The sequence below is a fragment of the Apiospora aurea genome (assembly GCF_038362705.1).
Source record: "Apiospora aurea strain CBS 24483 chromosome Unknown utg000005l_segment0_segment0, whole genome shotgun sequence".
Lineage (NCBI taxonomy): Eukaryota > Fungi > Ascomycota > Sordariomycetes > Amphisphaeriales > Apiosporaceae > Apiospora > Apiospora aurea.
The window spans coordinates 3,121,944-3,134,914 of record NW_027117392.1 but is presented as its reverse complement, the minus strand read 5'-3'; the positions used below and the strand labels follow the sequence as shown (position 1 = coordinate 3,134,914).

Below are 12,971 nucleotides of genomic sequence, written 5' to 3'. Positions count from 1 at the left end.
GCACAGCCGCCGGTGCTATACTTGGGAGCATACATGGCCAATTAAGGCAGGCAGGCTTTGGTGATTACTGATCTGCCAACGTGGGAGCGAACCGTTGTTCTGCGCCTGTTGGCATCAGCTCCACGCCAGCTAGACAATTGAACGTCGAATGAAAGAAATGTCTGATGTCACGATTTTTGTTTGATGTGTACTTCATTGGCGAGGCCGCTCCTCCTGTACCTTTGTGTATTCTGAGCCTGTGGTTTGATGATCGTGGGGTCACGTATCTTTGCTCGGCGATCGAAACGACCAAGTACAAGCATCCGCGTCATGAAAAGTATTGTATTGTTCACCATCCCTAGTCTTAGGTTGTCTTTGTCGTCCGCCATGTCTGAGTGCTCGAGGATGTCGCACATCCTTTGTTGCTCGAACGCCTCGAAGAACGCCCTTCTTTCTTCATCAGACTCGTAGCATAAGCCGTGGTACCATTTTCGGCTTCTCGAAAGGTGAGGCTCTGGCAACCCCGACCGACTGACTGACTGAGCAGAGATTAGATGTTTGGCCTGGTTGATTGCTGTCTTCGCTTATTTCCGCTAATAGAAAACTAGAGAATGGGCTGGCTTGCCCTTGATACCGACCCTTCGTAGCCACGGCAGGGTACCTTGCATACCTAACCCAGGCACAGGATATTCTGGGCTAATGCTTCATCTCAGGTCGCAAGTCGCAGGCAAATTAGCTTCGAATGGGTTATTCTTGGGGGGGGCGAAATCGCCCCGTATCATCTCGCGAGATGCTCGCATTCCAGTCGGCCGGCCCTTTGTCCGGACGGCCTTGCGTTCTCGTCGCCCCCCGCACGTCCAATCTAGGCGTCCTGCCACTTACTCCTCGGGGCGCAGTTGGGAATGGTTCTTTCTTTGAACATGGTTCTTTGTTCCTCCCCCAGTCTAGGCGCTCGTCTCAAGATGGCACCTCCCTGGTGGCTATACTCGGCAGAGGCCGATGGGGGCTGGAGGTGCGTCGGCTCGACGTAGGGGAAGGCGGCCCCAGCTTTAAAAGGGCAGGAATGGAATCTCCAAAGTCCACGTCGCTTGCTCCTCCACCTCGCATTCCTTGTGTACGCACTGCACGGCGGGTTTATTATGCCACAGCTGAGCAAGTCAGACAGAAGCTAACTTCGATCAGCCTCGGCCTGGCCCTCTTACACGTTCACTCACTCGCTCCCGCTCCCTTCTTCATACCTGCTGTTGCTGCGGCAGGACTTCGCATGTTTTGTTTACTTACATATCAGGCACAGAGACCAGTCTGCGTCCCGGCTTGTGACTTTATTCTTTTCGTTTCGTAGCCGCCGACGGGCCAGTGTGCCTGCCTCTCCTTGACGTCGCCGCCGCCATACAGAACTCTACTACTGAATATATTCGTTTCGAACCCGTTTCCAAAATGGCCTTCACCGCGGCCAAGTTGCCCGTGGACAAAGACCAGAGCTCGTTCTGGCAGGGCAATGAGGGGGAGTTGGGCGTGGCAAACGATCACTTCTTTGACCAGTTTGTTACCTTTGAGGCAGGCGAACCAACGGCAAGCTTCGACTGCGAGTTCCTCGAGGATCCCCCCAGCCCTTCCCTCCTGCTTGATTCCCTCGACAATTGCTTGACAAACTCGAGCAATGACCACGGCTCGTCCTATGGTGGCACATCTTCGGAAGAGAACACGGCCAAAACGGCCGCAGCACGCCGCATCTCGTCTGCCCTGCCCAACAGCAACTCGGCGTCGGCCGTGACTACCGGCTCGGGAGATCCCGTGGCAGGAGGCGGTTCCATATCCGACTCCGAGCTCCTACGCCTCGAGGGGATCTCGCTGCGCTCCTCGCCTGGTAGGGCACTTGCTACAGCGCCTTCGAGCCCCTCGCAGCTGCCAGCATCGTCGCTGAGCCCGAGGGAACACAACCGCCTAGTCGACTCGGTCTACGCTACCTATAGAAGAGTGGCCCACCGTCCCAAGCGGCACATCATGCACGCAGAGAACGACGTGTTCGATATAAACGGGGACGAAGCTGATATCCTCCGGGAGCTCCAGACCTCACGAAGCTCGGCGGCCCAACATTCAGGAGCTACATTCGAGCCGATTGATAACAACGGGCTGCCCCTTTCGCCTCCTCTAACGGGCAAAATACCTCATCCGGGTTACCAGTCGAGATCCAAATCGGGGTTTGTCAGTGGCTCGCTGGAAGATCCTTTCGCAGACGGCCTTTTCATCTCTCCACCAGCAGCTCACCAGATAGATGGTCAGCATACCCCCTTGCCTACTCCTGGCTTGAATGACGGCTTCTTCTGCTTGGACTCGTCCCAGCCCGTCGATCACTTCCAGACGAGCGCCCGCCTGCCCAAGCAACGGAGTACGAGCTCGGCAGAGTGGCCCATGCAAGCCACGGTATCCGATAATTCCCAGCTGTGGGCCGCGGGCTCCTATGTCCCTGACAGCGGCAGCCTGCGGAGCTCCGAGTGGTGGGAGAGCGCCCCCGGCAACAATACCGCCAGCCAGAATACTCCTTCACAAAACAAGGCCCGGAATGCCTCCGTAAACCTCCCCGTGCACAACCAACAAGCGGAGCTCCCCTACGAGTACACGTCCGATCTCTCGGGCCTCATGATTCATATGCCGCAGCCTCGCCAACCACAGGCTGCCGTCCTCACCGCCCACATTCCTGACCAGATTTCGACGCCACAGCGTCACAGTCACCACCAACACCAGCATTATCACCAAAGCAACACCGACCACCGCCACCGGCGGCCAGCGCCCCGCGCCCCGTCCTCCGGCGCCCGCCATCGCCAACACCTACCTGCGCACGGCTTCATGACGTCGCCTCGCAAACCCTCCACCCTGCACCACAGCCCCTCGCGGCCGATCCTCATCCACCGCGAGGAGTCGACCTCGCCGACGCCCACGGCGCCCCGCCACCGCTCCTCGTCCATGTCGGTGCGCAAGCAGCGATCGTGGTCGCGGCGCGAGCCGCGGACGCCCAACCCGCACCAACACCACCACAGCTTCTCCGCCGGTAGTGGCGGCAGCAATTACAACACGCCTACTACGTCGGTGGCCACGACCCCCATGTCGAGCAGCTTCGGCGGTGGTGGCGGAGTGGATTTTGTCAATTTCACCCCGAGCGACAAGAACGCCTTGATGACGGGCGTGGCCCCGAGCGGGTCGTCCAAGACCAAAGCCCGCCGCGAGAAAGAGGCCGTCGAGCGCCGGCGCAAGCTGAGCGAGGCCGCGGTCAAGGCGGTGCAGGCCGCGGGCGGGGACCTGGACAGGCTCCTGGCCGAGGGGTTCACGCTGTGAGGATCGACCAGAGAGGAATGGCAATGGGTAGTTCTGTGCATTGGCGGCTAGGACGCCCTTCTTATTATTTTTACCAGCAGAGGGGGAGGCTGGAACGCAAGGGAGCATGCAGCAATGTTCGTGTTGGAATTGCCAACGCCCCCTTCGCGCGCGACCCCTTACGGAGGGAGGTTGGTACGTTCCGGGACTACTGGACAAGGGATGGCATTTCGATGATCAGCCATGCGCCTGTGGCGGCTTTTATTTCCCCTTTGGCGCTACTTTGTTTCACTTTGTGTACCGACCGCCTTCTTCTCCCTTTTCCTCTCTTCTGTCTTCTCTCTTCTCTCTCTCTCTCTCTCTCTCTCTCAACAGGCTATGTATGAGTATTGGGCTCATGTGCTTACAGTCGGGGGTACCGGTCTTTCCCTTCTCTTTGTTCGTGGCTTTTGAGCATTTACGTTGGGAGATGTTGATTCGTTTCCATCGAAGGAGTTTACCGGGGACAATGATAGCGTTCTCTGTACTACAGGCGGAGTGATGGATGATGACTTGCACGTACGGACGGTCGGTGTTGAGGTGATGAGGTGATGATGATAGCTCTCGTGGGATTTCGAGCTCAGGGGTACCAGTACTTCCGTTGGGGGAACTTGACCACCACAAGTCTGGGACATGGGTAACGAAGGACGGCGCTGGTGTTGCTCGTCATAAAAAGGATACATAGATCAGGTATTTTGTCGTACGACGACTAATAAAATTAACATTATTTGCTGTTTCTATATGGTACCATCGATACTCGACTTCCCCTGGCCTCCCTCCTTTGATGCATGCTTATTCATATGCGTCCATACCACCAACGAATGAACGCCGTTGTAGACTGAAGTCACAAGTTGCACCCTTCCTCCGGACAATTACTCCCATTCAAGCGGCGATCTCGAGGCTACCCTCAAGCTTGATATCTCTGCTGCTGGCTCCTACCGCGATCTTGTAAGAGCCGGCCTGCAAGCGCCACTGCTGCGCCTTGACGTCCCACACGCTCAGGTCTCGGCGCGTCAGCGGGAAGGTGACCGTGCTCATCTTGCCCGGCTCAACGCGGACCTTCTCGAACCCGCGCAGCTGGCGCACGGGCGTCACGAACTCGTCGTTGCTGGGGATGCCGACGTACAGCTGCGCGACCTCGGCGGCGGCGACGCCGCCCGTGTTGGACACGGTGCAGGTGACGTGGGCCACGACGTCCCAGAGGGCCGGATGTCCGCCCTGGACGACGGGGACGGCCGGGTCCGGGATCGGTCTCGTGTCGGTCTTCTCCTCCGACATGACGGCCAGGTCCTTGTACTCGAACGTCGTGTAGCTGAGACCGTGCCCGAAGGCGTACAGGGGCTCGTCGCCGTCGCGGTCGAAGGCGCGGTAGTCGATGTACAGGCCCTCGGTGAAGTCCTGCTGCGGGAAGGCGTCGAACGTCACGGTCCCGTTGAGCAGGTGGCCGTAGTCGGATTCCTGCTTGGCGATGGTGAAGGGCAGCTTGCCGCTGGGCGCCACGTCGCCCCATAGCACGTCTACGATGCTGTGGCCGCTCTCCTGACCTGGTAGGCCGGCGTAGAGCACGGCGGTCACGTTGGGGTGGTCGATCCAGGCGTCGACGGTGCGGATGCCTGTGAATTATCACTCACTGGTTAATGGCGGATCGCGGTGACTACGCCTGACTGGGGAATCAAGGGACAGACGTTGGTGAAGGGAAGGGTCGACTTACCAGTGGAATGGATCACAACAATGGTGTTGGTGCAGTTGGCCGCTGTGTTCTTGACGAGCCGGTCGCTGAACTCGTCAGTCAAGCTGGTGCGATCAAAGCTCTCGGACGCGTAGGCGTTGATGAAGACCAGGCAGGCATCGGCGTTGACGTAGGGCGTCGGGTTGATGCTCTCAAAGTCCCAGCGGAGGATGCCGCGGTCCTTGACGACGCGGTCCCGGATGGCGTCAAAGGGCGAAACGACATAGGCAGGCGCGCTGGAGCCGCTGCCACCGCCGGTGACGAGCGTGCCCTTGAGCGTCTCCCAGCCGAAGTTGACCTCGTAGCCGCCGCCGTAGCGCGACGGGTTCTGCCAGGGGCTCGCGGGGACCTGGGCGTCGTAGCCGACGACGTAGACGAAGGTGGGCTTCTTCAGCGGCAAGGCGTTGTTCACGTTCTTGACCAGGACCGTCCCCGCCGCGCCGATCTCGCGGATGAGGGCGCCGTGGTTCGCCTGCACGTCGATGGGCTCGTGCTTCTGCAGGTTGCTGTACACGCCCGGCGACGGGAACGAGCCGTTGTCTTGCTTCGTGTAGTACCAGGCCGCGAGGATGCGGGTCGCCATGTCGGTGGCCCGCTCCGTGCTGACGGAGCCGTTGTTCACGGCGTTGGTGAGATTCTGGCCTACAGGTTGGTGTCCGTTAGTTCATTCGTTCTATCAATTCCTGCGAAATGGCAGAGACTTACCCCAGTATCCGGCGTCGGGCATCACGATGTCCAGGCCGGCATTGGCCGATGCAACTCCTGAATGCTGGGCGCCCCAGTCACTGAGCACGAAGCCTTCGAACCCGAGTTCCGTCTTGAGAATACCGTTCAGCATCTTACTGTTCTGACAACCGTAGCTGTTGTTGACGCGCTGGTACGAGCACATGACACTCACGGCGCCCTCCTTCAGGCCGTCCATGAAGGGGAAGACGTAGAGCTCGTGCAGAGTCCTGTCGTCGACGTTGGAGCTGAGGGACTCGCCGAGGCTGCCGGGGTTGCGGCGCCACTCCTGCTCGTTGAGGAGCCAGTGCTTGGGGTTGGCCATGACGCCCGCATCTTGCATGCCGCGGACGACGTTGCCCATGCCCGCGCCGGCCAGATAGGGGTCATTGGACAGGCCCTCCCAGTTGCGGCCGCCGCGGACGACGCGGCCCAACGGCCCGGCGACGGGGCCCAGCGCCACGTTGATGCCCTTGCCGCGGTACTCGTCGCCGAGCGCCCGGCCGTAGTCGTACATGAGGTCGCGGTCCCAAGTGGCGGCGACGTGGATGCCCGCAGGGAAGGCCGAGACGAACTCGTTACCGCGGATGCCGTCGGGGGCGTCCGAGAAGCACAGCGCGGGGACGCCGAGGCGCGCGATGGAGCCCGTGTTGCCGACGCACTGGCCGGCGAAGCCGCGGGTCAGGTTGAGCTTCTCCTCGAGCGTCGCCTGCGCGACAATGGCCTGGGCGCGGGCGTAGGCATCGGTCCACCGGGCACTGCTGCCACCGGAGCCCTTGGCTGGATGGAGCGCATTGTCAGCACCCTCTCGTCTTTATCTTCTTGGGCTCCAAGGGTTGGGTAAATAGATGGGTAGATGACCGTCTAGGAGAAACTTACGAGATGGGTAGACGGGGGAGACAGGCCATACAACGGGACTTCCGACTCATTGGTATAGCCTTGACCCAGCACGATGGTGCTCTGTCCCAGGAGGGCACAGAGAGCAGTGGTGAGCGACTTCATGTTTGAACGCTTCGACTGCGAAAGGACACGGTGAGGAAGCGAAGAAGGAACCGCGACACCGGGTGTCTTCTCGTGCTTCTATTTATACACTGCTGTCCGGAGTATGATACTGGCATATACCCCCATACTCGGCAGCGTGACCCTCGGCCTGCTGACTCGTGCGTTGGAATCGGTCCTTCATTGCCTGCTCGCATGCCTTGGCCTGGCCGAACATGCTCCTGTCGGGGTGTAGCCCGGTGGTCTACGGTGAGGGACCCGGCTGCGAGGCAGGCAGATGGGGAAGGAAAATGGAGCCGTGGGTGCCCGTTGCGGTATAGAGGATGACAGAATGAACCTCGTGTGGAGTAAACCATGGGGATATTGGGGGAAGCGGGGACATGTCGTGTGGTGCTGGGGGGGTAGAATGGATGTCGACGGCTTGGCGATGTGGGAACTACAGCAGCAAACACCCTTCCACCGGCAATTCTCAGGCTCAATTCCCCAGGAAACCGGAGGCCATGACCCTCCACGCTCTCCCCATCAGCAGCAACGGTTTCCCGAAGACAGGGATATAGCTCCCACGGGTGAGATTGCTTGAGGTAAATAAATCCAAGTATGGACAGCGAAAAGAAAATTGGCTTCGTCACATGGGTTACTCCGGACCGGGGCAACTGTGTTCGAAAAACTGACGGACATCAACAAGGATGAATCTATACCCGACGGACAACACACTGGACTCCCGCTAGATCTCAATGACGATCTTGCCCATGCCACGACTGACACAGCTCAGCATCGAGTCCTTCTTCTCGTCCTCCATCAAAGCCGTCCCACGATGCTCGACCTTTCCACCTTTCAAGCCAACCTTGCAGGTGCCGCAGTTCCCGACCTCGCAGCTCGAGGCTATATCGTCGAAGTTCTTCTTGAGCACCTCCAGTAATGTCTCTTCCTCGCCCACCTGCAGCTTCTTGCCCCCGCGATTGGCTACTTCGACCTCGAACGGGTCGCCCGTGGTATCGGCAGCGAAGGCCTCAAAGTGAATGTCGGCCTCGGCGAGGCCTGCCTCCTTGCTCACGCGCAGGGCTTCGTCCATCATGCGGCGAGGACCGCAAACATACACGTAGGAGTTCCACCCCAAGTTTTTGATAATGGCAGGGATGTCCATCCGCTGGCCCTTCGACGCATCGTAAAGCTTGACCGAGTCGCCCAGCAGATCGAGGGTCTCGCGGAAAGGTATGTCGGACTCGGAGCGCACGGCATAGTGCAGAACAGTCTGCCAGTGGATCTGGCGATACGTATCCATCATCGCCAAGAAAGCCGTGATGCCGATGCCACCGGCTATGAAAACATGTTGGCTTGCCGAGCCTTTTGGTTGCACGTCCGAAGTGATTCTTCCAACCTGGATTACGTCGCCTTCCGTAGTGCTGTGCATGAACTTTGATCCGCCTCGGGATGCTTCTTCGAGCGCAATACCGAGCTCGAAGCGGTTCGGATTTCCGGAGACGACGGAGTAGCTCCGTAGCAAGCCATTGGGAAGCTTCAGACGCGCGTGGGACCCCAGCCGTGAGTCTTCGGCCTCGGGGTCCTTCACAACAGCTTCCAGTGTAAAGGGAGGCGATTCTGTCCGTCTGCCGCCTCTTCTGCGTGATCTTGTAATCTCTCCAATTCTCCGCCTGACCCGGGTCTGCTCCCGCCGCTGCCTTCTTCTCTCTGGCCTTCTGCTTGGCCACTCGGTTCTGGAAATTGCCACGGCTCTCCATGCCCATGTCCTCGACAGCTGCCAGCTCCTCGTTCATGGCATGGTCGTCCTGCTTCCGGTGCAAGTATTCCTGCACCCGTTCAACGGTCCACTTGGGCCACCGGCGCTCCACCAGGCGGATCTCGTCGCCTGCAGCTACCGTGCCCTCTTTGAGGACCCTGTAGTACCAACCCGTGCGTGAAGTAGTATAGACCTTGGGAGCGAAGTTCTTGAGCTGGAACCTGTGGTTGAGTTTGAAGCTGCGTTCACATCGTCAAGGTCAATCGCTACTCATCCCGCTTCTGCGCCGTAAGCTGGGCCACTCACCATGGCTGGCGTGGCAGGCTGACCTGTAGGAGAGGGCCGACGCCAGGCTCTCCTACTTGGATGATGTCTCCCACACAGACGTTGCGCTCGTTCATGTACCTCGTGACAAAATTCTCCCCGAAGCCACCAGGCCGAAAACGCGATGCAGCCTCGGGGTATTCGGCTTGCCAGTCAGGATAGTGGGAGCTGCAATCTAATGATGGGGTTAGTGACGGGTGAGATATCAGGGGGCGAGGTAGAGGGAAGCAGAAAAGGGAGGAGGCGGGGCTTGTTGCCTACAGCCCAAAATGGCCTTGTCCGGACCGCCGTGGAAAACCAGATCGTGCTCATCGTCGTCAAGCCCGATCATCGACACCGGGACGCGGCCTTGGCGGACGAGCTTGTCAATTCCGGACAGGACGGAGAGGCCTGGCATGGTCTTCATCTTGCTTGACCGGACCTCGAGGATGACATCCCTCTCAAAGGGGACGTAGAGATCAATATCTGCGGCGGGCGCCATGATTTGACGACTCGATGTATGAAACTAATGTGCACGGAGGAGGGAGAAGATGGTTGCGGCATCGTAGACGGCGACCGGAAGCTCTTATAAAGTCTACCCCGGCGCGATGCACTTCCGACCGATGCTGCGATTGGTTGCGGCCGCAATGGTGAATAGTGGACTCGTGCTTGTGCTTACTCTTGAAGTAACTACGTTCAATCCCATCCATTACTTCACTTCCACCCGGCTACGGGATACCAATGTTGCCTTCTCGGCTCCTCTGCTTTGGTGAGAGCGCAAGATGATATTGCAAAACACGCAGTGAAGCGACTTGGATGTTGGTAGGTGTAAGGCCAAGGGGACAAGGGACTGTCGTGTTCATGCGGAAGGTGGTACATTGTTAGCTGGTCTTACTTCTGTTAGGTAGGTTGGTTAAGTACTCAGCTTAGGTGATGGTAGGTTAAGGTTAAGTGATGGGAGTACGAATCAGGTGGGGCTGTGCCAGGATGGATGGGATTGCTTGTGGCTTAGAGCGCAATGCCAATGCCAATGCCAGGCCCAGGCCATCCGTCGAACAAGGGAAGCGAACCATTTCCCATTCCACCATCAAATCAACCTTGACGACAACCCAAACTTGCAATTTTTCGGATCTCTCGGACGGTCGCCTTTTCGTATCAATCCATCGCATCATCGCATCGCATCGATCTGCCGACCATCGACCCCGAACGCCCTGGATTCCTGCCCGTCATGTCAGATTCACCGCCGGGCGCCGGGCGTACCGACTCCATATCCTCACAGCAACACGATGGCGACAAGCCGAATGAGAAGAAGAAGAGCCGGAGGCCCGCCAGTGAGTTGACACTCCCCCCTCAGGAACGGCCGCGATGGGATACCCGAGTCGCGCATTGCACCGCTTTCTGACAATGTGCATCTGAACAGACACGGCCTTCCGACAGCAGCGTTTGAAGGCATGGCAGTAAGTCTCCCACGCCCTTAGCCTCTCTCCTGCACCCCTAGAGGCGGCCGTGACGGTACGACGACAACAGCAACAAACAACAGAAGGCTGACGGGAACTTGCATAGGCCGATCCTCACACCCAAAACGGTCCTGCCGCTCTTCTTCGCCATAGGAATCATTTTCGCGCCGATTGGTGGACTGTTATTATATGCCAGCAGTCTGGTTCAAGAACTGCGACTCGACTACACGCACTGCTTTGACCAAGCTCCCAACAGCACCGACTTCAAACCGATGGACAGCAAATATGTCATGGCTTCGTTCAAGAACTCCAACACCTCCGTCAACGCCATGTGGCGCCGCGAGACCGGCGACCACTTCTATCCCGCAGCCAATAACACGCTCCAGGACCAGACCATGTGCATTCTGCAATTCGACATCCCCGAGGACATGAAACCGCCGGTCCTGTTTTATTACCGCCTCACCAACTTCTACCAGAACCACCGTAGATACGTCAGTTCCTTCATGCAGGAGCAGCTCAAGGGAGACCAAGTTACGGTGGATGCGGTGCTCAACTCGCCATGCAAACCGCTGGCCGGCGAAAACGGGCAAGCCTACTATCCCTGTGGACTGGTCGCCAACTCCCTGTTCAACGACTCCTTCGCCAACCCAGTCAAGCTCACTACAGGCAACAGCAACCCCAATGAGACCTACTTCATGTCCCAAACCAACATCGCCTGGGCTTCTGACAAGGACCTGTATGGGAAGCCCGAGACGTTGGACTATGAGAAGTTCATCCCGCCGCCGAACTGGCAGGATCAATACCCCGGCAGGCGTTACAGTGCGGAGCACCCACCTCCGGACCTAAAGAACGACGAACATTTCATGGTTTGGATGCGGACCGCGGGCTTGCCGACGTTCAGCAAACTCTACATGCGCAGTGACAATGCCACCATGGGCAGAGGGACATACTCGCTCAGCATCGTTTCTAGTGAGTGACTACCACTCGCTAGCCTTTCAATTCAAGTGATCCCGCTAACTCGGTCTTCAGATTTCCGCACTGACGTCTTCCAAGGCGAGAAGGCTATCGTCATCACCACTCGCACAGTGATTGGCGGCAAGAACAACTTCCTAGGAATTGCATACGTCGTCGTTGGAGGTATCTGCATTGTCCTGGGTGTAGTCTTCACCGTGACACATTTGATTAAACCTAGGTACGCCATCATGCATTGATGTCTTTTGATTGCTACATACTTACCCTCGGGCAGGAAACTGGGTGACCACACCTATCTGTCCTGGAACAATGCCCCGGGCGGTGCCAAAACAAATTCCATGGGTGGTCCGGCGGTTGGTATGTCGACGGGTCGCGATGTGGCGTAGAGTGCCAGCGCGGCGCCGCCCTCGAGAAATGAAGCGCGGTCCCTTATGCGGATAACCGAAGCTTCTTCCGATTCTCACCAGTCTGTGGCAGGGCCCGTGAGCGGCTCGTCGTCGAACAACGGAGTCCAAGCAGGCCGTGTCAGCAAGCCACGAGTCGGCGGACAGATGGATAGTACCGCTAGTCTGAACGCGAGTTTGTCGGAACAGAGCATGACGGGATCTTCGGTTTACGGAGGGACCAGCTCGTTTCAAGAGGGCCGATATCTGAGCCCCCACAACTTATTCCGGCACAGGTCATGAGTGTCTGCGGATGGAAACCGGATTGCTTCACTTTTTTTTATGATTGTACGAGTACCCTGCATATGCGCATTACAACCCCACTGTTTGATGCATGCGATGGGCTAAAAAGGGGCCAATTTTGAGTCTTGGTTTTCTTTTTCCCCCTTTTCTATTTATCTTGGTCTTTCCCTCCCCTGCTTGTCTGCGTTATTGGGATCAAAGTCCTGGTTGGGATATCACCATCGTTGTCGAATCAATCGCACGTTTCCGGCGCTCAACGTCAGGCCAACAATCCCGACGTGCTTTTCGGCTCGCGCCGGGAGTGTTCAACAAAATGTGCCTGCGTGTATTTATGGACGGATTGATGGGGATAGTCAATAAAGGCAATGGGGCGGATAAATAAGGATGGACATCCACACTGATTGTTATTTTGTGACTCACTATAGTATCGGCGTTACTGGTATTGTTTCCTGTTTGCTTTAATAGACATGCTTTTTACCCACATATTGCTGCTGTATATGCCTCTCCTCGATACCGCATCGGTGGGCAGATGTGCTAAGACCGGGTTCTTGATATTCATAATCCCCCATGTACTTATGCGTGGTTGTCTAAGGGCTCATGGGTGAGACTCGGGCGCACACAAGGGCTCGATGGCGTTGGTTAATATGTGCAGCAATCCAGGGAGATTAGAAGACAGGCAGCAAGTATAGTATCGGAAAGGTCAAGCAAGGTATATTGCAATAGCAATCAAGCCAAACTATCCAGACACGGCTCTCCTTGACGTAACTTCGTGGCTTTTCTTCATTCTCTCTCTCTCTCTCTCTCTCACTCCCCTCCCCTTATTGACGTGTGTTCGCCTTGGTTTTAGAATACATGCATCCCCATCCCTAGATCGCCAAATCGTCGCAGGCATGCTTTTCCAGGGAAAATTGTCTTGGAGGACCTTTTTCAGCCAGCCAAGCAGCAAAATAGTGTACAATTTCATCATAGCTTTTCATTAGAGGTTTGTTTTCCCTCCGCGTCATACAAAATTGGCAAAGCCCCCTAGCCCCTTG

General features: G+C 57.3%; 4 protein-coding genes across 4 annotated transcripts; 2 read left to right on the top strand and 2 right to left on the bottom strand.

The window, feature by feature from the left end:
- Window positions 1-1,416: 1,416 nt before the first annotated feature.
- PG986_007522 (uncharacterized protein) lies at window positions 1,417-3,312 on the top strand (the record flags this gene model as incomplete). The annotated part of the gene is made up of 1 exon (XM_066843744.1): window positions 1,417-3,312. The coding sequence occupies one exon, from the start codon at window positions 1,417-1,419 to the stop codon at window positions 3,310-3,312; it is 1,896 nt and encodes a 631-aa protein (XP_066699856.1).
- Window positions 3,313-4,212: 900 nt separating this feature from the next.
- On the bottom strand, window positions 4,213-6,784 carry PG986_007521 (glycosyl hydrolase family 3 N terminal domain-containing protein; the record flags this gene model as incomplete). Its single annotated transcript, XM_066843743.1, has 4 exons — window positions 4,213-4,943; window positions 5,042-5,701; window positions 5,765-6,557; window positions 6,662-6,784. The coding sequence occupies 4 exons, from the start codon at window positions 6,782-6,784 to the stop codon at window positions 4,213-4,215; spliced, it is 2,307 nt and encodes a 768-aa protein (XP_066699855.1).
- A 721-nt stretch (window positions 6,785-7,505) lies between these two features.
- Window positions 7,506-9,324, bottom strand: PG986_007520 (uncharacterized protein; the record flags this gene model as incomplete). The annotated part of the gene is made up of 4 exons (XM_066843742.1): window positions 7,506-8,356; window positions 8,439-8,758; window positions 8,826-9,018; window positions 9,105-9,324. 4 exons carry the CDS (start codon window positions 9,322-9,324, stop codon window positions 7,506-7,508), a joined length of 1,584 nt encoding a protein of 527 aa, XP_066699854.1.
- A 726-nt stretch (window positions 9,325-10,050) lies between these two features.
- PG986_007519 (uncharacterized protein) lies at window positions 10,051-11,637 on the top strand (the record flags this gene model as incomplete). The annotated part of the gene is made up of 5 exons (XM_066843741.1): window positions 10,051-10,153; window positions 10,243-10,279; window positions 10,386-11,248; window positions 11,309-11,471; window positions 11,526-11,637. The coding sequence occupies 5 exons, from the start codon at window positions 10,051-10,053 to the stop codon at window positions 11,635-11,637; spliced, it is 1,278 nt and encodes a 425-aa protein (XP_066699853.1).
- Between the last annotated feature and the right edge of the window lie 1,334 nt (window positions 11,638-12,971).